The 26,881-nt window shown below is 39.5% G+C and overlaps 1 protein-coding gene across 1 annotated transcript in view; it reads left to right on the forward strand.

Annotated features, from left to right (window-relative positions):
- The window catches only part of LOC144369513 (ATP-binding cassette sub-family A member 13-like), a 340,834-nt gene that overhangs the window by 111,837 nt on the left and 202,116 nt on the right, over positions 1-26,881 (forward strand). The window contains exons 19-23 of the mRNA XM_078029787.1: positions 2,394-2,531; positions 4,152-4,329; positions 7,771-7,989; positions 15,194-15,390; positions 20,660-20,817. Coding sequence (XP_077885913.1) covers positions 2,394-2,531; positions 4,152-4,329; positions 7,771-7,989; positions 15,194-15,390; positions 20,660-20,817 — 890 coding nt within the window. The remainder of the gene's footprint in view (positions 1-2,393; positions 2,532-4,151; positions 4,330-7,770; positions 7,990-15,193; positions 15,391-20,659; positions 20,818-26,881) is intronic.

Below are 26,881 nucleotides of genomic sequence, written 5' to 3' on the forward strand. Positions count from 1 at the left end.
CTGAGGTCTTGTTTTTGTGGCAAAACAAACGTGAAGATATTCGATTGCTTCCTTTGGAAAGGCAAATTGCACCTAGTTTCCCCTCTAGAATCTTCATAGAGATACAAAGCAAAGCAGTTGCCAGAGGTACTGTTCTTTTCCTGTTGATTCTAAAAACTTTCATTGTAATATTTCAGATGGATCTATGCTTATTATGAAATGTTTTAAAAGTACTTGCATTTATGAATAAGCAGAAAAAAAATTCAATTATCTCCAATCTCACTGAACAGAGCTAATAATATCTTTTCTGTTCTTTTTCAGATACTTTTCTGCACATAGCTGGGTTCATATTGTATATATATTTCTCTCTTTTTAAAAAGATAGTATCATCAGAAGCATTTATCCACATCTTTAAAAATATTGTTAAAGGCTGTTCAATATGTCATCAAATGAAAGAAATAATTTCGTGCACCTTCCTCTTTGCAAGTTTAAATAATTTTTGCCTTTTGCCCATTATAAATGAAACTACAGTTATCTTGTTTGCACTCAGATGTAGGTACCCATTTTTTTATCATTTAGTCTTCTAGATTCAGAGGATTTTGATTGCTAACTCAATTCTAAAGTGTTTGATTCTTATTATGGATTTGCTATAGTGAAGGTGATGCCCACCCACACTGTCCATGTCAGTGACTGCACACTCACCTAGGATACCCCTTCACAGGAAAGGGGCTGCTTCATGAACATTTGCACAAAAATTTTCCTGATGTACTTGTTTGTTTATTTATTATCTCCTTTTACTTCCACATGTGAATTGTTCACATGTGTGTGAACAAGGGCTTATTCTGCAATTGGCAGTCAAAGCAACTGGGGTCCTAGGGCTGGGGTGAATCACTTTGCTTGTTGTAGGCAAGGGCAACTTGTTTGAAGGAACTTGTCAATATCTGCTTGCCTTGTACCTGTGTGCTCAGATAGGCATGAAAAGGGAGACCAGCCACTGTGTGGCTTCTAAGAGCACCAACTCTGTGTCTTTGGACAAGCCTTGCTGTCCCTTCCTTTCTGATAGGAAGACAGAAGTGGTAATGTTATATCTGTGGTTGCAGCACCATGTAAATTAATCCAGATAAAGACTCTGGACAGCACTTAAAGCAGAGAGAGCCAGGGGAATGCTATATGATGTGAACTACTTACCCAGATGGACTCATCCTCTTTCTACCTAGGGATGATGCTTAGTTTGTTAGGCTCTTTGAGAACCCTGCCTGCAATAGTCTGCTCAGTCAGCTGTAACAAAATACCTCAGACTGAGTACCTTAAATAACAACCATTTATCATCTCATAGCTCTGGAGACTGGAAGACAAATGTGTTAGCAGGGTTGATTTCTCTCTCCTTGGCTTGTAGATGGCTGTCTTCTTCCTGTGTCCTTCATCTCCAATTTCCTCTTCTCATAAAGCACCAGTCTCGTTGGATTAGGACTCACCTTTTGCCTTCATTACTTCTTTAAAGATCATCTTTCCAAATGCAGTCACATTCTGAACTCCTGAGGGTTAGCGCTTCAATGGTGGATTTTGGGGGACACAAGTCAGCCCACAGTGAATGGTCATACTAGACCCAATAACAAGACTACACACTCCCTTCCTTTTCCAAAGATGATAGGTCCATCGTTCCCCTTGGAGTATATGACCATCTTTTTGAATAATCTGATTAGACTATGTAAACCCTTGCATATTTCTCTTTTGCTTGGTGGTCAAAGTGCAAAACTAGTCTTCGAATAAACCTTTTGTATTCCAATCACTTGTAGAATTTAGGCCTTTAGGTTAGTTGCACTCATCACACTTAAGCTAGAATAGATGCATTAAAGAAAATTGAAAAGTGTTAATAATTAAATCCCCTTTCATTTCAACTTCTAATGAGGGCAAAGTGGCTGTTAAATGGACTGAAATGAATTTGAAGAATACGTTTGAAGAATGTTGATACATTTCATATGAAAATGTTAGCATTATAAATTATTCCTCTTTGTGAGAGTTTTAATTGATTTATTCTTTCAGTTACTTACTTTATGCTCCTCCTCTTATCCAGGAATCCATGCAAACATCAAAGATCGGCATGAGATGAGCAATAAGGAAATAAAGTGGGGCAGGGATGAGACTTTACTCTGGGGAAGAATCAACAATTATTCAAAAAAAGGTTTATTGAGCACTTCTCAAAGTCTCCTAGTGGGACTGGATGTGAGTGGGTCCTAGCAGATGGCCCTGACTTGGACCTTAGGAGATTTAGGGCTTCCTTCAAAGCTAATACACTGATTCAGGATATCATTGGTTTATGCATGGGATGCATATTGAAAATATGCAAACGTATTCTATTATGGAGTCTTCATTTACATAGAAAATAATTATATTCATGTTAATTCAATTTTTAGGAACTTTTGGTTTAAGGAAACCATGGTATTTCCCCTTCACTGCATCATATTGGAAGAGTATATGTGGCTTGGTAGAGAAACAGCGACGCTCTCTAAGTTCTAGTTTGTTCTTCTTCAATGGGAACTTTGATAATCAAGGTATGTAAGGAGTAGCACCATTAGATGCATTTGTATTCTGGTCAGTTTGATTTTTGATTTTCACTTTTGAGTGAGCCTTTAGAACTTAGAACTGATTGTTAGAAACTGACTTTCAGACTGTCTTGGGTTCAGAAACAGCTGCAGGACTAAAGTGCAAGGCACTGTCCCCTGGTCATATCTTGTTCACATGAGCCCAGGAACCCCAGAATATTCACATTACTTATTATTCCGAGCAGTCCCACTCTCTGTATTCTATGTATCATTTATATTTGTGCATCTCTAATAATTTGGTAAAACTGAAGCATTTGTCCAAAAATGAAGGACATTGAAAAATAAAATAAAAGCAAAGCAGTTGCCAGGTGTGGTGCACTTAAACATGTCAAAGTGATTTCACAAATGCTAGCTTGTTCCATGTTTCTGTGAGAGAATATCAATGCCACTTACCAATGGATAATGCTCTTAGGATAAACTGCTTGCTCTAAGGAGATGAGGGCAGGACTGTTCTCATATGGCTGTATTCTAGTCACAGCCATTCCTGTGGCCAGACACATGGATACTTCTACAAAAGGACCACTCAGATGGGTGCACCACCCATGGAGTTGTAAGTTCCCATCATGCCGGGTTTCTGTTCTCACGACCAAAAGGCTCAGAGGTCACTCCAGGTAAACTGGGCTGACTGGGCCGCACAAAATAACCACACAAGAGACACAAATACCTTTTTCATTGGGGTTGCTATGATGGCTCCTCTGACCTTAAAGGTCTGCAGGAAGAGAGAGAGAGAGAGCATGCGCTGACCCCTTTTATTGAGGAGAAGCTATTCAAATGAGGCAAGGGGTCAGGTTTCAGGGGGCTGAGTCTATCTTCATGATGTCCACTGTCAGCAGGTTGACTGACATCTAGGTAGGCCACACACAAGGGCACAGTAAGAGAAGGAGACATATACAAGGCACTTCCATGGAAGACTCTATCCTAAACAGGGCAAGGGGTAATATTACAAAGGAACAGGTGAGCGTAGCTACACCCATGGGGCTGCAGCAAGACTCACCCATGCACCAGACACCATTCCCCTCAAACCCAAGAAGGGTGGGGACAGCTCTGCCACATTTCTGTGACTGAGTGCTCAGCACCCAGCCGGGGAGTGTGATTCAGTCACATGCAAGGTTGGTCTCCCACACCATCATGGTGTTTGTATGCTATGAGTTAATATTGGGAATAATTTTTTTTCTGATTAAACTAGTAAAACATGAATCTTTTAGAAAATTTGGAATAGATTAACCAATACCTATCAACTCTCATCAAGAAGAATATTTCTTATGGTCCTTTTGGTGTGTAATTCACCTGCCTTGTTCTTTTCTCTCCATCAAGAAATACATGCGTGTGTCTTTATTTTTGTATTTTCTACAAATTATTTCTCATAAGGGTTCAAAACTGTCATCTGTGATTTCACTTAATTTCTGCCATTAAGTAACTTTCTTTTTGCTTTGAATACGGATTTTTGAACTGCTTTGCATGTCACAGAATTAGAATTCAGTTCTAAAGAAAACAATGCAACAATAAGTGTAAATGTTTTTTGGGGGGCTTTTGAAATCATATCAGAAAGAATTTTCATCTTTCTCACAGGGTCATTACCGCAAAGCAGAGGAGCGCTTGAAGGAGACTCTCCAGGAGTCACCCTGCTGTCTGTGACTAAGGAGCATGAGGGTCACAAGGTGGCTGTCCAAGACCTCACCCTCACCTTTCACAGAGGCCAAATCACCGCACTGCTGGGGACCAACGGTGCAGGGAAAACCACCATCATGTGCGTCCCAATTTGCTTTCCTTTGTTCTTACAAACACTAGTTTACCCATGACACCGAAGGTCTGATTTCTTTTACTCTTTTTCTTTTTTTTTTTCTTTGTATTTTTTTAGTCCAGTTCAGAGTTCAGTGACACAGGAGAGAGTCAGAGCCTTCTCCCCAGAGTGGATCTATGTCACACAATTACCCAATTACATTTTAGATCTAGAGTAGCTTCTGAGGAAGGATGGGATGCATGGAGGGTTTTTGTTTGTTTGTTTTTGTTTTTTAACCAAGTCAATCTGTTAATGTTTTTATCAGATCATTATAATTATGTTCGAATTCTTTTTGACAAAATTATATGCACAAAGAATTTGATTTTGATCCCCATTTCGTCTCCTCTTTCCTTTCCTTTTCCCTCCCCTTTTTCTCCTTCCTCTACTGATCTTCCTTTCACTCCTTTATTTATTTTTGACTGGTACTTTACATATGTACACAAAGGTGAATATATATATATATATATATATATATATATATATATATGTATATATATATATATATATAAACACGAGTCTGTCAGATTCATTTTCATATTTCTTTCCCTTCCTTCTTCCCTCCTTCTAGTTCTCCTTCTACTTCACTGATCTTCCCGATAATCTCTGTGCTTTCTGACCCCCTCCCCAGCTTCCTTCTTTTCATTATTTTGTTCTGGCTTTCACCTGTGAGAGAAAACGTTCAACCCTTGATAGTCTACATCTGGTTTATTTCACTCAGTAAAATTTTCTCCATTTCCGGTGGATGAATTTTTTTAAAAAATATTTCTTCTTGTATTTCCTACAAATAATTTATTATATTTTACTTTAGTTTTGGAAAATCCTTTGATACTTTCTTTTTCTAGAGGGCAAGATAATTTTGCTTTTTTGAATAGCAGAACTATATTTGCAAATTTTTAAATCATTTTAATTATTTTTTTTTCATATTCTGCTTCTTGTTTGCTTTTTTATTGAGATTTGGTTATTGGCTTAGGGTCCAGGGGTCTAGATTTGATTAAATAATCCAATTATGTGACCCTGGAAAAACAATAAATTCAAATAGTCATAGTTCTGAGCTGGCGGTAGAACAGGTGGTATGCTAAAGATTATCCCACTGAAATTATCGGGTTTCTCTTAAAAACAAATCATATCCCTTTTGTCACTAAATATATAGGACTAAAGTATGAAGATAATACAAAGGATTTTGCCTCAAGCTTATTATGAAAGACAGAAAATTAATATATACAAGGCTTCAGAATCTATATACGGGCTGGTCACTGCCTACAATCCCAGGAACTCAGGAGGCCAAGGCAGGAGGACCGAAAGTTCAAAAGCAGCCTCAGCAACTTATTGAGGCCCTAAACAACTTAGTGAGACCCTTTCTCAAAATAAAAAATAAAAAGGGCCATGAATGTGGCTTAATGGTTTAGTGACTAAGCAACCTTGGGTTCAATCCATGTTGACAGGGGGGAGAAGAAATCTCAGAAAAAAATTGGAATAGAACCAAAAAACTCTCTGAGACTTCTTTTAGTGCTTGCAAATTGGGAAGCACAAGTTACATAGATAATTCCCAAAGCTAGCATTCTACATTTTGCTTTTACTAATGTACAGTTCTGCCCAGGAAAGCTTGGTGTGCTTGTTTAACAGAATGATGAGAATTAAATTTGGAGTTCCCTGAAGATTTAAAGCTTGCTGACTAGGCTGCAGCTAGTGAACCTGGGAAGTGCATCTTCAGTCCTGTGCAGTGCTCCTGTCTTTACAGCAGGGCTTAATGAGAATCCAAGAGGCCCACTAACAAGCTCAGTCTTCACCATTAAAAACAAACCTCTTGGAGACTCCTACAGAATATGTATAGTTGGTTCCCCATGTCCATGGGCTCCTCACCCTCAGATTCAACCAATAGCAGGTCAAAATTATTTGAGAGGGTGGGGGTTATGGCTCAGTGGTAGAGTGCTTGCCTAGTATGCGTGAGGCACTGGGACCAATCCCCGACAACACATAAAAATAAAAACAAATAAAGGTATGGTGTCCATCTACAACTAAAAAAATTTTTTTAAAAATTGAGAAAAAAAATGCCTCAGTACTGAATAGGTACAGACTTTTTGTTATTATTTCCTAAACAATATAATATGGTAAATATTTATACACCATATACATTGTATAAGTATTAAAGTCATCTAGAGATGATTTAAATGATATGGGAGGGTTGCATAGGTTATTTGAAAACACTACATTGTGTGTTTTTTGGGGGGGAGTGGAGTGGGGGGTTAACTAGGGATTTAACCCAGAGGTGCTTAAACACTGAGCCACATCCCCAGTCCTTTTTATTTTATGTTGAGACAGGTTTTTGTTAAATTACTTTGGGCCTCACTAAGTTACCAAGGCTGGATTTGAACTTATGATCCTCCTACCTCAGACTCCATTTTATATAAGGCATTTGAGCATCTGAGGGTTTTAATATTCATGAGGAGTTGTGGAACCAACTTCTAAGGATACTGACTTCTCCTCTGTAAGAGTAAAGTTGGATTTCCATCTGCAAGAATGGTCTGTGTTCACAGTGTATTACATGGGAACACAGACATTATCTTATGTCCCCATAAATTATTCTAGAATCTGTTACACATGGAATTGTGCCTGTTTTTTTTTTTTTTCTTAGCCCATTCACGCCTGGTTGCAGTCTATCAGCAGCTTGGTCTTATGATTGATGGGTGGTATTCCATTGTATGGAGACTCCACAGTTTGGTCATGTTTTCATCTGTTGATGACAATTGAGTCTGTTCCCAGTTTTTAGTGGTTGCGAACAAAGCTGCTATGAATATTCATGTAAATACCTTCATATAACCATGTTTTAATTTCTCTTGCATAAATACTTAGGAGTATATTTCATAGTCCTAATATAGGTGAATTCTTAACATTTTATAAATAAGGAAACAATTGAAACAAGGAAGCAGAACTAGGCAATCCTCAGCTTGGTGAAGTCAGATAAGTGAGTATTGGGTAATGGATCACTCAACTCTTATGGATTTGATAGGGACAAATAGTCTGGTGAGAGCAGGAGGAGGACTGGCCACAGGTTGGAAATCTAGGTTGACATTTCTGTTTGCTTATGCTCAGTTACGAGGAAAATATGTTATTTCTTTAGCTTGGCTCCTTTATTATACAAATAAAGTTGGATTTTCCATCTGAAAGTCTGATACAACTTTAGTGCTCTATGATCACAGTGATCCATATGGGGGTATAGACATGATCATATGCTCACATTTCCAAGATTAATCAACCAATGTCCCCTGAACCTCCTCAGAACTTTTAGCTGCAGATGTAGAAACTGTTGGTTCTTCATCAAATGTGCATTTCACCTGGGAGTTGATTGGATCATCAATGTTCAGAGTCTCAGCATCACTTTGATCCATGCTAATTTGTTTTCTCTGGCAGATCCATGTTGACAGGGCTCTACCCTCCCACTTCTGGGGCCATCATCATCAATGGCAAGAATCTGCAGACAGACTTGTCCAGGGTCAGGATGGAGCTAGGGGTGTGTCCGCAGCAGGACGTCCTATTTGCCAATCTCACCGTCCGGGAACATCTCCTACTCTTTGCTTCCATAAAGGCACCAGGGTGGACCCAGAAGGAGCTACAGCAGCAAGTCAACAAGTTAGTAAACAGTAGTCTCTTCACTCCTCCTGTCTTTGCCTAGTTCTGTAAGTGAAGAGTGTAGAAAGAGACACGTTAAAAAATCAGCTACGCCTGTGTTTATGGGAGGAAGACATTTAGCAAATGGTTCTCAACCATAGAATTAAGATACCCACGGATACTGGGAATATCAGGGAAGGCTTTCCAGGGAAGGCACTGCATTTGATCTGTTATGTCTTTGAAGTGGGGAAGAGCTGAGCAAATGTGGGAAAGTGTGGGTAAGCTGCTGGAGGAATTTTATGTGTCTGGAGCTAAGGGTTCCCAGGGGTGTCCTAAAATAAAAATAACACAGAAGCAAGCAGGAGAACTGGTTGTAAAGAACCGTGTTAGTCACAGCAAGGAGTTAGAACTGTATAGTGCACTTACAGGTGTTAAAGAGCAGGGGATTGTGCTTGGCTTCAGATCTGGAAGGTAGGTCTTGCTACACTATAGCAGATGCCACAGTACAGATGGAAGGAGCACTGACAGTACATCTGAGACCAGGCGCAAGAATGTATATCGCACTGTCAGACTGAGGAGAATAACCTGGGTTGGAACAAAGAGGATTGTGAGGCATGGACTAAAAGATAGGGTTCTTAGGCAGCTATGACAGAGATCCAGGGAAGAGAAGGTGGTGGATTGAGTTGGTGGGAGAACATATGCTTTGCAGAAGTGAGCAGAAGAAATTTGAGGAAGGGGAAGGCTGGTGGGATCCCTTAGCATGTCTCTGGAAGGAAGTGCTAAAGTGACCTGTGCTGAGAGTGACCACATGTGTGGTCTCATAGTAGTGTTTCTTCCCTGCGAGGCAGGGAGGGCTGTCTTCAGTTTATACATGAGGAAACTGAAGCTCAGGGCGATCGGGCCATGCAGTTCATACAGGCAATGTGGGTATGACCAAGACTCTCGGATGCCAGGTGCATTCTGCTGCCTTTCCTTTGGGATGGTTTCTTGGCTGTAGCATGAAAGATGGGAGCCTCTTGAGAAGTGCCAGGTAAGGGAAAGGGTATTCTCCAGCACATCTCTGGTGGTGTTCCCTTGACTCAAAATGGATATTTCTTAGTAAGTTCCAGTGGTTTGGGAAATAAAGATGATTTGTTAGTGATTATAGAATAACACTGGAAGGTGGCAAACTGCTTCTCCAGAAATACTTTGCTGTACTAGTTTTAACTTAACCACTTATCCAGTGCTTAACCACCGAGCCACATCCCTAGCCCTAGCCCTTTTTATGTTTTTAAATTTTGAGATAGAGTCTTGCTAAATTGCTTAGGGCTTTTCCTCCTGCCTCAGCCTCCTGAGCCACTGGGATTACAGGTGTGTGCCACCATGTCTGACCCTTTTCCCCTCTTAAAATTCACCTTGTTGGCACATGAGGAAGGCATTCTCTACTGTACAGTGGGATTGTTCATACCTATGATGTCTTCAGAAAGTGAGTACGAATAGTTATAGTGTAAATGGCAATGCACTCTTGAATGTACAGGAAAAAATGTTCACTTTTTACTATGTAAGCCTGTCTTAAATTTGAGTATATACTTAATAAGAAATGACTAGACATTGTATGGTCTACATATTACAAAATAACAAATTAGTTACGTACAACCAAATTTCTTATATTAAAAGTCACAGGTCACTTATTTTAATTTAAAATATTGTGCCTACCCTGGGCTATAGTCAACTCTACAGTGATCGTGATTGGCGATTTAAATCATGCACCTAACAATGCTACATTGGCTTCATCTTATTTGGGTACCAGGCAACCTTAATGGTTATCAATGCACAGCATGTTACCTGGCAACAAAGCCAATTTTGCAAATGCAATCAGAATGAGATCATGTTCTAGGACAGTAGTTCTCAATTAGAGGGAGGGAAAACTGAAAACATTGGATTTAGAGCCAACATGCTCCTTATTAGTGTCCTGTAGCACCCCTTGTTTTCCATAATGTCTAGCTTAATTAAAATGTGAGCTCAAGAGAGTGGCATCCCTCGAAGAAGCTTTAGAGTGAATGTTTGTCAAGAGACATGTTGTTAAATTTTTTGGCCTTTATTTTGGCCTGGAGAAGATAAATAGTCAAGAGAGGAACATGTCAGGGTTTTGAATCAATGAGATGTTATATGGTTAATGTTACCCTTTAGAGTTCTGGCCTACACCATGGAACTCAGGTTGGAGGTAGTAACAAGATCAATGAGGGCATATGTGCAAGTAGAGCAAAGAGAGGACACAGTGTCATTGTGTCCAGAGCAGAGCCTGGACACACTGACACAGTCATGGACAGATGAGGAGGAACAAGTTAAAAAGGCAAGAGAAACCAAGAAAGAAGGAGGAAGACAAAAGAGTGGACTAGGCCCATTGAGGAGGAGGAAGATCAGTGTACCAGTGCTGTTGCAGGCCAATTACGAGGAAGACTGAGAAGTGACCTTTGGGCTAGCATGCAGACGTCTTTGGTAACCTCCAGAAAAGCGATGTCAGTAATGTGCTAGGGGTGAAAGTCTTACTCAAGTCAATTAAAGAGAAAAGAGAAGGAGAAAATTGGGGAGAAAGTTGGTAGCAATAAAAAGTTGGTAAAAATTTTCCCAGGAATTTTTTGGCAAAAGGGAGAAAATAAATAGGATGATACCAGAATGGAAAATTGAAGTCAAAAAAAGGATGCTTCAAAGACACAACTCACAGTAACATATCTGTACATTGCTGAGAGTGGTTCAACAGAGAATGGGTGATTTGGATGCACTAGAGGCTTGGTGGAACACTGCCTATAGAGGACAGGGAAAGGGTCCTAGAAGAAGAGCTGGCAGTTGGCTCTCCTGCAAGCACAGTTGGTTCAGGTAAGTTAGCAGGAGGTAAAGGGAGCCTGTGTTTAGCTTCAACATTTTTCAGGGTTAAGGGTGCATGCAAAGAAGTTATTATATTGATGGCCATGGACTTAGAAACTTGGAATTGAGGGGAGGAAGGACTTTAAATGAAGAGGAAAAATGAAAAATTGATTTTTGGTGGAGTAAGTCATTGCTGAGTAGAGAGAGGGGTTTTAAATATACATGTGATCAGAAAAGAATTCACAGAATTGAGACACTGGAGGAACTATGGTAGCTGGAAAGACAAGGTCTAGGGTCTACCTTGGTCGTGAGTCATTGGGACTGGTGAAGGTGAATGGAGAATGCTCTTCACTAGATTGAAAGTTCCCACAATGCGTGGGGCTTTACTATTACCTTTCTCATATTTTACTATACTTTCTTATATTTCTTCACATATATTTTTTAAAACTATAAATAAGATTCAATTCGTTTCTCTAGCCAAGTAGATGGCAGGCACCACACATTGTGGGGGTTTAGTAAACGTTTGCTGAATAAATGAATGGATGCCTGAAGTGAAACCTCTGAAACAGGGTCTCTAGTAGATAATATGAGAGAAAGTCCTTTCCTTATTTTCCTACTGTTTAGCAATATTCTCAATTAGAGAGTTTTCATGTTGTTTTGAGAAGAAATTTGAAATTTCAATTAGCAAAATAAGGGAAAGAAGGCAATGGGGGAGGGGATCAGATATCATTAAGATAAAGGGAAAATCAGTGGAATTCATGTAAGAGAATGAGAGGGCGGAAGGAAGGGAAAGGGGAGGATAAATGGAATGAATTTAATAAAATCACATTATATTAATAAAAATAAATAAATAAATAAATAAATTTGCAGGAAGTATTTGCTTCTTTTTGGTATGTGTCTGATCAATAATTTAAAAAAAATACTAGCCACTCTATGACCTTGGATTTTTTAAGAAAAATTATCAAGTAAAAATATGACCAATGTTTGCAGATTGTTTTCTGCTTGTGTTAATCAGCTTTTCGTTGCTGTAGCTAAAGTATCTGACAAGAACAACTTAAAAGAGAAAATATTTATTCTGGCTTATAATTTCAGAGGCCTCAGTACATGGTAGAGCCACTGAATGGTTCTGGGCCCAGAACCATGCAGTTGGTCAACCAATTGTGAAGCAGAACATCATGGCGGAAGGGCATGGCAGTGGGAAAGGAGGAAAAAACAGAGAAAGGAAACAGGGAAAGATATACTTCCCAAGGCAATGCTACTAGTGACCTACCTCCTTCAGCCACACCCTACTTGCCTTTAGTTACCCCCCTGTTAATCCATTCAAATCATTAATCCACAAGATGATTAATCCAATGAGATTACAACCCTTACTATCCAGTCATGTCCTAACTCCCCCCACCCCCTTGAACCTTGCTGTTTTGGGGACCATGCTTTCAACACATGAACTTTCTTGAGGACATTGCAGATCCAAACCATAATATTTCTCTAATCTTTAAATTTGATCAAAGTAGCTGAACCACAATCAGAAACCAATGAAATGGAAATGGCTCCTGAGGCAATGTTTTAGTCTCTCCAGACAATACCTTGTGACTTAAAGTCCTAGGAATGTATCCTTTCCTGGAGAACAAGTCAAGTCCTAGACCTCCGTTGATATTAATGGATATACCATGGGTACAAATTAAGTCATCAGGCTCCATACTTTGTTCTGGGAAAATAAGCATAATATCTTTGGGAAAGTACTATAGTCCATTTCAAGAGTGGGATCATTAACAGCTATGTCTGATGGGTGTCACAGTGACCCAGTGGATGCCAGTAGGCTATAATGGCTCAGTCTGGCTTTAGATTGCTAGGTTTAAATCCAGCTCTGACATTTGCTTAGAAATCTTTTTGCAATATATACACTCTCTACCTTTGGTTTCCCAAATATTATATGGTTTCAACAATAAAACCTTTGGAAAGTTCTGTAGAATATATTTATTTATATGCACAAAGCAGTTAAAACAAAACCTGGCATAGAATGCATGTGTAATAAATGTTAATTATGATTAACCAGGATAAGTGCTAAAAGTTTTTTAACATTTAAAAAGTTATAATTTTATAAATTGAATAAATGACATTCTTCAAACCCATGATTAAATTCTACTACACTTTGATGTGAATAGAAACTTGTACTTCAAGCTGGACTTCTCAAGACCAATAACTCACAGTCTCTTGTGGGTTACCCATAGCACTGTGTTTATTCTCCTTGTGTTCTAGTTGGGTATGTATATATGATGTCTTCATAGGATGCTGATCTCGTAGAGAAGGAATTATGCTTTGTTGCTGCCCCTATTCTCAAATGTACATCATAAACACCCAGCACCTATAGATAGCATTGAGCAGTCTTGAAAGAATTTATAAAATGCACACAAATAAAATAGACTCATACTTATTCTCTCTACCTCATTGTTACTGTCTATTACTCTTGGTTTTACCAACTAAGAAAAAAATGATGAGTAATTTTGACCATAAAATATTTTAATATGTTAAAGTTCAAAATGTATTGGAAAAGCAGATTTCCATCAAAAACAAGCAAATTCACAGAGTAAAACAGACTGATGCTAGCCAGTTGCCTAAGGGATAAGAGAAAGCAAACCTCAGCCTGTTTGGATGCATTCCATTACAGAAGCACAGTGCCATCACTTAACACCTTGCCTGGCACCTGTACAGGGAATGTGCTGTGACAGACCCACAGGTAGAGGTTAGAGTGTCTCAGAGTCAAAACCACTTCTGAATCACAAGGCCAAGAATAATGAGAAGGTGGGATTTTGGCCTCTTTGGGGTGTAAAGTGAGGCAGCACTGCAGGTCTGCCTATACAAAAAGGTAGTATAGACATTCTGAGCTGTGTCAATAAAAAAAAGAGGGGTGGTTTAATGTAGAAATATAATCAGAACATGCATGTTCAAGAGTATTTGATAATTTATTGATATATATTTCTTGTCTGTCTTCTCTACTGACTGATCTCTGATTACTGGGTCCAGACTGAGCTTGGGAGAGTCACATCCACTGCTGTATTGGAATCACCCAGATGGGAACATGTTGGTAGACTATAGGGTCCAGCAGTTTCCTGCTAAAACTGAATCATTCATCTTCCTGTTTCTAACTTGGATGTTGTCAACAGTGGGTAACACAGAAAGCAGGTGCATATGTTACTTCCAAAAGTTTAGGTTGAGATTTAACCAGCAGAAAGTACACTCTGAACTTGAACTAAATATAAATGCATAGACTGAAAACTAGACACTAAGAAGCTGGCTACAGCTCTTTCAATGTTAGGATAGAAAATATATAAATAATAAAGCAGACATGAAAAATTTACTTAGTCATCAGGCAAGCAAGTTCTTGGGACTCACTCAGTGCTTTGCTTAGTATTCTGGAAGGTTTCCAAACCCGACTCTTGCTGAATCTCAAGATTATGTGGAACCTCTGTGATTCTACAGCGCCTGTGTAGTCTGACAGTCTTCCTGAGTTCAGAGAGGCCCTTCAGTTGTTGGCTATCAGAAAGTCATAAGAAACTCTGAAGCTTAGGGTATCAGACCCACTTGGTTTGAATGTCCAGGGGAAGGTTTCAGGGAGGCATGATTTAAGCTGGGTCTTGAACAAGGAGTGAGACTTCAAACAGGTGATGAGGTAGGAGTAGGTCTCTTCCTGTGGACTTAACAGAGTATAATGATGGTAAGTATAATGATGGCAGTTATTTGTGAGAAAAGATGGTGGAGCCATAGACATGGAGGGTAAAGCTTCACACAGGGAAGTCTTTGGTCTAGGTATCTGAAATTTTCTGGAACTCTTAAGAATGAAAAATCCCTGAGAGAATAAGAGGCTTATTTCTATATTAATGGAAATTGAGGATTTATATTTTGTAAGTGGCTTGTCCTTGGACTTCCTAATTATTTAGGAAATCAGGGAGATACAATTTGAGTACCTAGTGGTCCAGAGAGTTAAAGGCCTTGTCAAGTGAGCTCTGGAGCTCTTCTTCTTCTGACCACACTGATGCTTCAACCATTCGACCATATTGAGGGAATGTTGGTCTTCCCTTGGCAGGATGTCTCAATGAAATGGAGAGGCTTCTCCAGGGAGGAGATAAAGTATTTTATAGTCACCTTACTTGGCAGACACTGTTGACCAGCATCACAGATAACAAAGGGGTGTGCTGTCATCCGCCCACGTGGAAGGACAATGCTACTCTGTAAAGACTCCTATGCACATGTATCATCCAAGCCTTTTTGATGTACCTGTGTTTTATAAATATCTCAGTCACCATAGTCCTCATAGGTGGAGTGGAATTCAGAGCAAAGCTTTCAAGTGTTGGAGAGAAGAGTGAAGCCTTTCTTCTTGTTTCAGAACTCTCAAGGATGTGGGGCTAATTCAGCATCAGCACAAACAAACCCAAACTCTCTCTGGAGGCCTGAAGAGGAAGCTCTCGATTGGCATTGCTTTCATGGGCACATCGAGGACAGTGGTTCTGGATGAGCCTACAAGTGGGGTGGATCCTTGCTCCCGACGCAGCCTCTGGGACATTCTGCTCAAGTATCGGGAAGGTAGGACCTGAGCCTTGTTCCACTTTGTCTCCCCACAATGTTGTGGCACAGGGAAAGAATAGCTATTATATGTGAGAATCAAGTCACTTCACAATAACAATATATCTTTTTGCGGGGGGAGGTACTGAGGATTGAACCCAGGAGTACTGAATCACTGAGCCACATCCCCAGCCCTTTTAAAATATTTTATTTAGAGACAGGGTCTTGCCCGAGTTGCTTAGGGCCTTGCTAAGTTGCTGAGGCTGGCTTTGAACTTGCAATCCTATTGCCTCAGCCTCTGGAGCTGCTGAGATTACAGGTGTGCACTACCATGCCCAGCCACAATAAGGACGTCTTATTCTTTCTGGAACAAATAAAATCTTCAGGTGATTTTAAGATATGTTTGATCATAGCTCTGTAGTACTCAGAATGCTTACTTTGTAATTTGTCCTCTCAGTATTAGCAATGCAACTTGCAATGAGCGTTATCATACATGATTTCAGTTGAAATTGTCTTTATCCATATTGTGTTTCACTGTGGATGCATGGGTGATTAAAGAAGACATTAAAGATCATCTAGGATCAACTGTCCTGTGTGGGTCTTCTGAGGCTGTGGAAAATACCTGAGATGATCTATACAAGGGGCAAAGATTTATCTGGCCTTATGGTTTCAGAGGTTTCTGTCCATGGTTGGTTGGCTCTATTTCTTTGGGCCTATTGTAGTACAGTTCCTCATGGTGGGAGCATGTAGTGAAGCAAGATGTTTTACCATGTGGCTAAAAAGCAATGAGGGAGACATGAAGGGACCAGGGTCCTGGCATCCCCTTCAGGAGAATGTTCCCAGGGACCCAACTTCCTTCCACCAGGTGCTATCTCCCACAGATTTTACCACCTCCCAATAATGGCACAGACTGGGGACCAAGACTTTAACACATGAGCCTTTGGGGGACATTTAAGATACAAACCTTAGCACTTGCTTTTCTTTCTTTTTTAAAAAAAATGTTATTAGTTATTCATAGACCTTCATTTATTTATTTGTTTATATGTGGTGCCAAGAATCGAACCCAGTGCCTCACACATGCCAGGCAAGTGCTCTACCACTGAGCCACAACTCCAGCCCCACACCTTCTTTCCTCAGATGAGGAAACTGAGGTATGGAGAGTTGGGCATGTGAAGGGCTCACAAATAGGGAGAAAATTCACTGCATGAAAGGGGAAACTCATGTTACTGACTTAGAGGGTCCATGTTTCTCATCTCCATTATTTCTTATTTTCAGTGGAGAGCTTTGGATGGGTAGTTACTAATGTCCAACTTCTGGTTCTTTGTGTAGCCCTGACATCTCGGAAGCATTGCTACAGTATTTTGTATAGAAACATTCTTGTTTGGAAAGAAACATGGGCAATAGTGAAACATATCTTGGTGCTGGTGAATAAGTTTAGAAGCTTCAGAAGCAAGATTAATACATGATCTTACACACTGTCTTTTTAAATTTTTGCTTTTGTTTTTATGAGCACAATGTCTTTCTCAGTCTTGGCCTGAATCCTGGGGGATTGGTTACTGAAGGAAAATAAAAGCAATGATAAGAAAGGACCTTTCTTTTTTTTTTTCCTTTTTTCTTGTTTTTTTAACCATCCAGAACCAAAGAGGCTCAGAATATTGAATTCTGTCTTAGAATAGAGGCTCCAGTCTATCACTTAAGGCCTGCCATAGGGTGAGATGAGAAGGGAGAAGGGTAATTCAAATGGGGCATAAAGGAATTATCCTGTTCCTGTCCCACAATTTTAGGGGAAATTTAGAAAGAGAGGACAGAGAAGGGATCAGGGATAACAAGCAAACAAATGTGCCCCCCCCCACGATTCTAGGCTTGGGCTTGGGCTTGGGCTTGGGCTGGACAATTCATGAAAAAGTGTGCTCCACGTGGCTCCTCAATCTGGGTGAAGCCACATCAAAGTTCATGAGACTGAATGGAATGCTGGGACCCAGGGGGTAGTCTCACACCCATGGGCTTCCATACTGAGGAGAGCTTGCTAAAGATGCTTCCATGGAAGAGTGGTGTAGGGGGTGGACTTGAAGCTGGCTGGCTGGAAGTCTGGGTTAGATTTAGGGATGTGAAGCCAGTAGGATCTAGTCAAGGTGGAAAGAGTCCGGGAGCACTCTGTACTTTGAGACCCGACCCTTTTGGGTTGCTGCTCAACCCACAGACACTAAGACAGGGAGGGGGACAGCAACAGGTGGTCTCCCAGAGACCAGAGGAGGCTGACCACATTGCATGCAAAGATCCCAATCCTTTGCAAAGGCTTCTTATTCCATTTGCCCTAATGGGCTTTGGGGATAAATGTAAAGGGCAGAAATGAAGAAATGTGAACTTTTTGTGCAAGTCACAGAATGTCACTTAGAGAAACTGATTACATTTTGAGATGACTCTAATTTAGATTGGTAATAACAATTTCCCTTTCACTGTAAGTGTGGACTGATACATAAGAAGGATGAGAGATAGACAAGAAGATTACACTGCCTCTGCACTGTAACTTGTTGTGTGAATGAAATACCAAAAGCCCACTACTCTTGTTTATTTTAAAAATCAGAGATGGATGCTTAAAGGTCTAGCTGACAGAACATTTTAGTAGTGAACAGAAAGGTTACTTTAGACAGAAAACCAGATACAGTGTAAGTCTAAAAGACAGATTTCTTCAAATTCTTTTGTTATAAATTAGATATTATTTTCTCACTTTTTTTTTCTTTTGTCTTTGGAAGACTTCTTTGGAATTGTCCTTGTATTGATTGAAGTGCAAAACCAATAGGGTCTAAGATTAGTTAGTTAGGTTGATTAGTTAGGCAGTTACTGATAGAAAAATACATTTTCAAAAATCAAAATGTATAACCATTTCTAGAAACAGCCCCAAACCTTCAGGTAACTGATAAGAGCTCTGTGAGATTGATCCAACACTGCACAAAAATGAATGGTACCTGCTGAGTAGGAAGAGATTCTTCCATCAGAACACCAGTACACTGGGAGCTCAATCTATGGGGAATTTCACGTGTGTATTTCCTACTTAGTCGAGAACAATGTGAACTCCTGATCAGCCCTGGTGCCATTGCTTTTGTGCTTCTCATATAAAGATCCATTAAGAAGCAAAGGATACCAGAACAGATTGGCATATCACAACTAAATCCTTGTACTGGATTTGATACTTGGTTTTTATATGCTATATGATCCTGGAAAAAATGGTCAGATTCCTCTGAGCTTCAGTTATCTAATTTGCAAATTGAGACAATTATATCATCACATAGGATTTTGCAAGAAGTAAATGTGCAATATGTAAAAGTGCATAACTCAGTACCTACTATGTGGGTACTGGATCCATGACAGGCTGTCATTGTTATTATTAAAATAGATGATAGAAAGTAAATGTGGGAATTACAGATTTTGGAAAAAAAGAGGTAGAGTATGTCATCTAAATTAGGGAGAGAAACAATGAAAGAGTCTCTTGGGGGAAAAACAGAGTATTAATATTGTCCTTTGAGATTTAGGGTTTTTCTCAACTTGCCCTAACAGCAGTAAGGGACCATCATGGCTCAAACATCTGTGACTGTTTTAAGTTTATTGAAAATTTATCTGTTATTTATTTACAATCCCAGCTTTACTAAGGTATATATGACAATGCAGATTGTATGTTTTTGTTGTATACAGCATAATGTTTTCATAAATGCATATATCATGAAGTAATTATGTCAAGCTAATTAACAGGTCTGTTGCCTCATAAACTTTAGTGTGTGTGTGTGTGTGTGTGTGTGTGTGTGTGTGTGTTGAGAACATTTAAGTTCTAATTTCATGTATACAATGCATTATTATTAACCATAGTCATCATGCTGTGCAATAGATCTCCAGAATTCATTCATCTTGCATAATTGAAACTTTATACCTTTAGCCAAATCTTCCTGTTCCTCTTTCCATCTCTTCAGCCCCTAGCAACCACCATTCTACTTTCTCTTTCTCATTTGGAAATTTAGATTCCAGTGGACTTCTATTTTTAGACTACCTCATTGTATGGGGATATATCTGAACTGCATGATACCTATAATCAAAGAAACTAACCTGCCTCTGATCCCAGGCCAGGAGTCGAGCACATTTTCTTAGCATCAAAGGACTTAGGGGCAATGAAATGGTCCCTGGTCTTTAGAACACATCTATAGCAAGAGCTAGTCCCCATGGGCCCTCCTCCCTGCTGTTCTTGGGTCTATATTTCGTGCTTTCTTTAAAGATGGATTTTATAAAATGAATTAGAGGCATAGTCTTTTAATCCTTCCTCTCTATTGAAAAATATAAAATCAAATAGGGTTAAAAACATCTTCAGCCTTATCTCTTTGAAAGTTTGCTTTTGCAATCAGAATCAATCAATACATTTGTTCTACTTGATAGAACAGTTCGATGGGGCTCAATGTAAGCCAATGAGGGAAGTAGAAACTAAAAGTCAGAACAGCTTCTCTTTATGTTACTGAAATAAACTTTACCTTTAGCTTCCCTGGTCTCTGCTCTTCTGAGGAAAGCTGGTGCCTTTTTCTCCCAAGGAAAGGTAGTAAAATTTTACAAGATGCTAGAACTCATGGAGGATACACGTGAGCTAAGCATTGAAACAGTGTTCCCTGTCTGGGCTGTCAGGATGGTTTCACCTTCTGAAAAGGCCCAGATGAATGAGTCCACATGGTTCTGTCATCCCTGATCCCTAAAGGTACCCATATATGCCAGGACAATTTAGACATAGTCATTTTTAAAGATTATTCTATGATTTAACCTAGAGCTTGTGGTTTTCTTACACAGTAGCCCTTCCGTCGGCTATAGCCCACAGAAGATCAGATCAGAGAAGAGAAAGATGCTCATCCAGCTTTTTAAACATTTCTGTGTCTTCTTTACATTCATGTGGCTATCTGCCTGTAAGTCTTAAGGAATGATGTTTAGGCAAAGGGACTTTGCGTTTTGTACCTCAGTTTCACCATTAGGACCAGGCAGAGTGGCTGGCTCCCCCAACTGCATCCAGAAGGGGTTGGAGGATTTATAAAAACAGCAGTCATGACCTTTGGGGAAACTGTAGAATACATAGTTAAAGAGTTTTTAATTTACAAAGGGCCCTTGACTAGGTCTTTTCCACACTATGCATTTCAATTTTTTTCTGCTTAAAATTGGTGGCTGCCTTTCAATTGTGTCAAGGACCTACCATTCTCTGAGGAAGAAGAGATGGTCTTCCTCAGAGCCTTTGTCACGTTGATTCTGATGTGCCTGTGCTTGGACCTAGGTCGCACGATCATCTTCACAACCCACCACCTGGATGAAGCTGAGATGCTCAGTGACCATGTGGCCGTCCTGCAGCAGGGGCGGCTCAAGTGCTGCGGTCCTCCTTTCTGCCTGATAGAGTCCTACGGCCAGGGACTCAGCCTGACGCTCACAAAGCAAGTAAGGAGTACTGCTCTTTTGGTGTCATTGGAGAAGTTCCCTTCCTGTCTGTGGCATAAGGAACAAATTGTGACAGCCACTCGACAATAATACCCAAGTGGAGGCCTTTTGTGCACAATAGTCAGTTGCCAAAATATGTCCCTCCAGGGCTGAGCAGCAGGAGCTAGGGTCTGTGAACCCAAAGGTGCATTTTATCTGCTAGAAGGGAATGCACAAGGGCTCAGAACTACCTGACGGGTACTAGGAGCTGCTGCCGAGTATTCTAGAAACATTTTTCTGACAGGGATACTCTAGGAGTCTAAACTTGGCCTCAAGTCAGAAGCAGAGTAGTAAGGAGCTATAGCAAATGTGGTGGGACTCAGAAGCATCATTGCCTAATATCAACGGGGCAGGCCGTGGTGGTCGTGGAGTTGATCCAGGAGGTGTGGGAAGTCACTGTCAGTTCTCAATGACCTTGTCTGATCCTTGGTGACCTGCAGGAAGTCTGTCCTTGACCTCTGTTCTGTGGTTCCCATTTGCTATCCTCTCTAGCTTAGAGTACCTTGCCATCCTTGAGATGGCTTGTTTTCTTTTTTTTTTTCATTTCACTTCTTTTTTTTTCTTTTTTTTTATTGTTGGCCGTTCAAAACATTACATAGTTCTTAATACATCATATTTCACAGTTTGATTCAAGCGGGTTATGAACTCCCAACTTTACCCCGTATACAGATTGCTGTATCACATCAGTTACCCTTCCATTGATTGACATATTGCCTTTCTAGTGTCTGATGTATTCTGCTGTCAGTCCTATTCTCTACTATCCCCCTCCCCTCCTCTCCCCTCCCCTTTTCTCTCTCTACCCCTTCTACTGTAAATCATTTCTTCCATTTATATTATCTTGTCTTACCCCTCCTTTCCTCTTATATATCATTTTGTATAACCCTGAGGATCGCCTTCCATTTCCATGCGATTTCCCTTCTCACTCCCTTTCCCTCCCACCTCTCATCCCTGTTTAATGTAAACCTTCTTCTCAAGCTCTTCGTCCCTACCCTGTCCTTGTTTACTCCCCTTATATCAAAGGGGTCGTTTGGTATTTGTTTTTTAAAGATTGACTAGCTTCACTTAGCATAATCTGCTCTAATGCCATCCATTTCCCTCCAAATTCTATGATTTTGTCATTTTTTAATGCAGAGTAATACTCCATTGTGTATAAATGCCACATTTTTTTTTTATCCATTCATCTATTGAAGGACATCTAGGCTGATTCCATAATCTTGCTATAGTGAATTGTGCTGCTATTAAGTTGGGAATCCTTGTCTCCCTTTTAAGAAGACTCAACCTTGTTTATTGCAATCCAATTGCTAGAACTTGAGTCTCCTTTGTGATTGTTCCATGGGATGGAGGGTGTCTCATGAACACAGACCCCTATAAATAGGTTGCAGTGCATGTAAGCAAGTTGGGCATGTGGGTCTGACCTTGCCAGGTTTATCACTGAGGATTTATATTATTATTATTACTACTACAACTACTACTGCTACTACTTGTGGTAATGGGGATTGATTTAACCTTGGACCTTGCACATACTAGGCAAGCACTCTATCACTGAGCTACAGCCCCAGCCTATTGATTTATATTTTTAACAAAGAAGAAACAAAGAAAAATATTCTGTATTATTGAATGCCTACCACTTAAATACAGTATCCCATTCAAGTTTTGAAGTGGAATGTGTATAATTTGCTTATGAGTTTACGGGTAATTGACTGGTATGTGTTTGGATTGACGTTTCTTACTGATTTCTCATTCTGTTTTCTTTTTGATAGCCCTCTGTTCCTCAGGTCCATGATCCCAAGGACATAGCTTGTGTTACATCCATGATACAGCTCTATGTACCACAAGCATTTCTCAAAGACAGCAGTGAGAGTGAGCTGACCTTTGCCATCCCAAAGGACGCAGGCAAGGCCTGCCTCGGGGAGCTCTTCCAGACCCTGGATCAGAACTTAGAGCAATTGCACCTGATGGGATATGGAATCTCAGACACCACATTGGAGGAGGTACTAAGATATGCGGAAGCTTTTGTGGCCAGTCTGCATGCAATGAAAAGACCTGAGCAGAGGGAGGGGATGGAGAACATGGTGCATTTTTATTGGTGTCAAGCACAGTGGAAGCCTGAAACTGAATGTAGTCATCTGACAGGTGACTGTTATTGTAGGGATGTAGTATTCCTGTGTGTGAGAACTTTTGTATCTTTAATCAAGGGTCATTAAATATTTATTCACTATCTTCAATAGTGAATGGTTGGCTGATTATAATTCATCACCTACAAGTTCCTGCTTTCATACTGTGGATTTCTGTCTAGGAGCTGTGGCCTTAAACTGGGCGGACGGATCAATGCAGGAGAATCTAGTATGCAAACACTGCAGCGTCCTGGCCAGTTCCCCACCTGCAAGCATCCCTCCCTCTGTGCTGGGGTTGGGACCAACCATTGGATGTAGTTTCTTTATAGCATAAAGAAGACAGACTCTTGACCAACAAGAGTCAGATAGTGAGATTTCCTCCAGGAGGAAGTTGGTGTGTTGTGCAGTCCAAACAAAAATAAGCCTTGTGTACGGTCCTTGAGGTTGGGTCTGTATGTGAGCCAAATTTGAGTTTGCATTTGACATTTCTATCAACTCTATAAAGTGCTGCAGATTAAAAAAAAAAAGTACTACAAACTACAATAAAAATTAATCTAAACAAAATTTTGTACCAGTTGCTCTACTTTATCAGATTCAGGAATAATAGTAGTATAGTAGTACCTGATAAGGTTTGTTTTTTTAAAAAAACATTTATTTATTTATTATAATTAGGTATATACAACATAATAATGCATTTTGATTCATTGTATACAATTGCAGCACAATTTTTCATTTCTCTGGTTGTAAATCATATAGTGTCACACTATATTACAGTCATATATAACTAGGGTAATGGTGTCCATGTTATTCCATCATCTTTCCGGCCCTCATGTCCCCAATCCCTCCCCACCCTCCCTTTTACCAAAAGTTCTTCCATTTTTTCCATGTTTCCCCCCAACCTCTGTTATGGATCAGCATCCACTTATCAGGGAGAACATTCAGTCTTTGTTTACCTGCAAATGCCATAATTTTATTCTCTTTTAATGCTGAGCAATAGTCCATTGTGTGTGTGTGTGTGTGTATGTGTATATATATATATACATATATATCACAGTTTCTTTATCCATTCATATATTGAATGGCATCTAGGTTGCTTCCACAGTTGAGCTATCATGAATTGAGCTACCATAAACATTGATGTGGCTGTGTTACTATAGTATGCTGATTTTAAGTCCTTTAGGTATAGACCAAGGATTGAGATAGCTGGATCAAATTGTGGTTCCATTCCAAGTTTTCTAAGGAATCTCCATACCGTTTTCCAGAGTAGTTGCACCAATTTGAAGTCCCACCAGCAATATATAAATGTGCCATTTCCCCCACATCCTTGCCAACACTTATTGTTGTTTGTATTCTTGATAACTGTTATTCTGAATGGAGTGAGATGAAAGCTTAGAGTAGTTTTGATTTGCATTTCTGTAATTATTAGAGATATTGAACATTTTTAAAATATATCTGTTGATCCAATGTATATTTTCTTCAGAGAAGTGTCTGTTCAGTTCCTTGGCCTATTTATTGATTGGGTTGTTTGTTTTGTTGGTGTTAAGTTTTTTGAGTTTTTTTATATGTCCTGGAGATTAGTGCTCTACTTGATGTGTGTGTGTGTGGCAGAAATTTATTCCCAAATGGAGGATCTTTCTTCACCTTATTGATTGTTTCTTTTGCAAAGAAGAAGCTTTGTAGTTTGAATCCATCCCATTTATTAATTCTTGGTTTTATTTCTTGTGTTTTAGGAGTCTCGTTAAGGAAGTCGGTGCCTAATTCAACATGATAAACTTTTGGGCCTACTTTTTTTTCTCTATTATGCACAGGGTCTCTGTACTAATTCCTAGGTCATTGGTGAATTTTGAGTTGAGTTTTGTGCATGGTGGGTGATAGGGTTTTAGTTTCATTTTGTTGCATATGACTTTTTAATTTTCCCAGCACCATTTGTTGAAGAGGCTATCTTTTCTTCAGTGTATGTTTTTGATACCTTTGTTCTAGTATGAGATAACTGTATTTATGTGGGTTTGTCTCTGTGTCCCCTATTCTGTACCATTGGTCTACATGTCTATTTTGGTGCCAATATCATGTTATTTTTGTTCCTATAGCTTTGTAGTATAGTATAAGTTCTGGTATTGTGATGCCTCCTGCTTCATTCTTCTTGCTAAGGATTGCTTTGTCTATTCTGAGTCTCTTATTTTTCCAAATGAATTTCATGATTACCTTTTCTATTTATACAAGGAATGATGATGGGATTTTAATTGAAATTGCATTGAATCTTTATAGTGCTTTGGGTAGTATGGCCATTTTGATAATATTAATTTTGCCTATTCAAGAGCTTGGGAGACCTTTCCATCTTCTAGGGTCTTCTTCAATTTCTTTCTTTAATGTTCTGTAGTTTTCATTGTAGAGGTCTTTCACCTCTTTGTTAATTCCCATGTATCTTATTTATTTATTTATTTATTGAGGATATTGTGAATGGGGTAGTTTTCCTAATTTCTCTTTCAGAGGATTCATCACTGATGTATAGAAATGCATTTAATTTATGGGTATTGATTTTACTAATAAGGTTTTTGATTAGTAATTAACACTGAGATGCTAAACCAGTATCAGAAATTTTAAATAATTATGAGAATTAAAACAGTTCAATTTTCAGGATGTTAAAAGCTGAACATCATTTGTGTTTTATATGGATTTAGAGGATTACAGGCACATCACTAGGTTTGTGAATGAGGAGACAAGGCAGCCCTTTATGTGATCAAGGAGTGTACAACAGGCACCCTTGTCTGTGAATTTGCTTTCCCAGGTTACAGTTACACATAATCAGCTGTGACCCAAAGAGAATATAGAAAAATAGAATATTTTGACAGGGAGAAAAATAGAACACATAACATATTGTAGTATGTAGTTATAACTGTTCTATTTTTTATCATTGCTGTTAATCTTTTATTGTAAGATTTCTAAGTTGACCTGTGTCATAAGCATGTAGGTATATATTGGAAAAAAAAACAGTGCATATAAGATTCCATATAATCCCTGGAGGTGGGCATCCACTGGGGACCTAGAAACATCCCTCATAAATGGGGGAAACCTATTGTAGTCCCAAGTAGAAAGCAGCCATCACACCTTTTGTGTAGAATACTCTAGTTATAGAAGACTATAAAACATAAAAGTATATATAATATTATAATACACTTTTATACTTAGATATATTTTATTCCCTCAAACTTGTAGCTGCTTATTTTTCCTCTTTTTAAGGTTGCAGAAATTGAGGCTCAAACAGGCTAATTTTTCTTAACCCCAAGTCACACTGTTCTAAGTGGTGGAGCTGCACTTGAACCTAGGCTTTCTACTAATGAGTTAAATTTTCTGAACATTCCTAGCTTTTGTGGGTGATGCTCTCTACTCTAAGGATCCTCAAAGTTGAACACTCATTCCCACTGCTTCCATTATGCTTTTTTAGATAGAGCAAGTTGTGGCACACAGAGACAAATAAAAAGCAGCCTAATACACACACATGATATACCAAAGCTTGCAGAGCCATTATGTCATTTGGGTCATTGATGCTATGTCCTACTTTTGTTCCTCAAGTCTTGACACAAATGCTACCTCCACAAAATGCTGAAAGGCTGGACTCCCCAGCCTTAGCTGGATCCTATCCCCTCCTTCTCCTGCTATAGGCCTGGTATGTTCTCTTGCCATCTCTGACTCTCCCATGGAAGTTGAGCTCTGGCTGTGCTCACTCTCACACTTGTGGTACCCAATGCAGTTCTTAGCACTTGTGGTTGCTTAACAAATAGTTACTGAGGAATGATGTGCAGGGCATTTCCAAAGACACATCCAGCTTCTGAGAGTAGTTATTGTCCCAAAAGCATAAGCTTTGCCCTAGACACTCCTAAATCCAGATCTTTCTACCTCCTAGCTCTAGGGCC

Source organism: Ictidomys tridecemlineatus, chromosome 12 (genome assembly GCF_052094955.1).
Source record: "Ictidomys tridecemlineatus isolate mIctTri1 chromosome 12, mIctTri1.hap1, whole genome shotgun sequence".
NCBI classification, from domain to species: Eukaryota; Metazoa; Chordata; class Mammalia; order Rodentia; family Sciuridae; genus Ictidomys; species Ictidomys tridecemlineatus.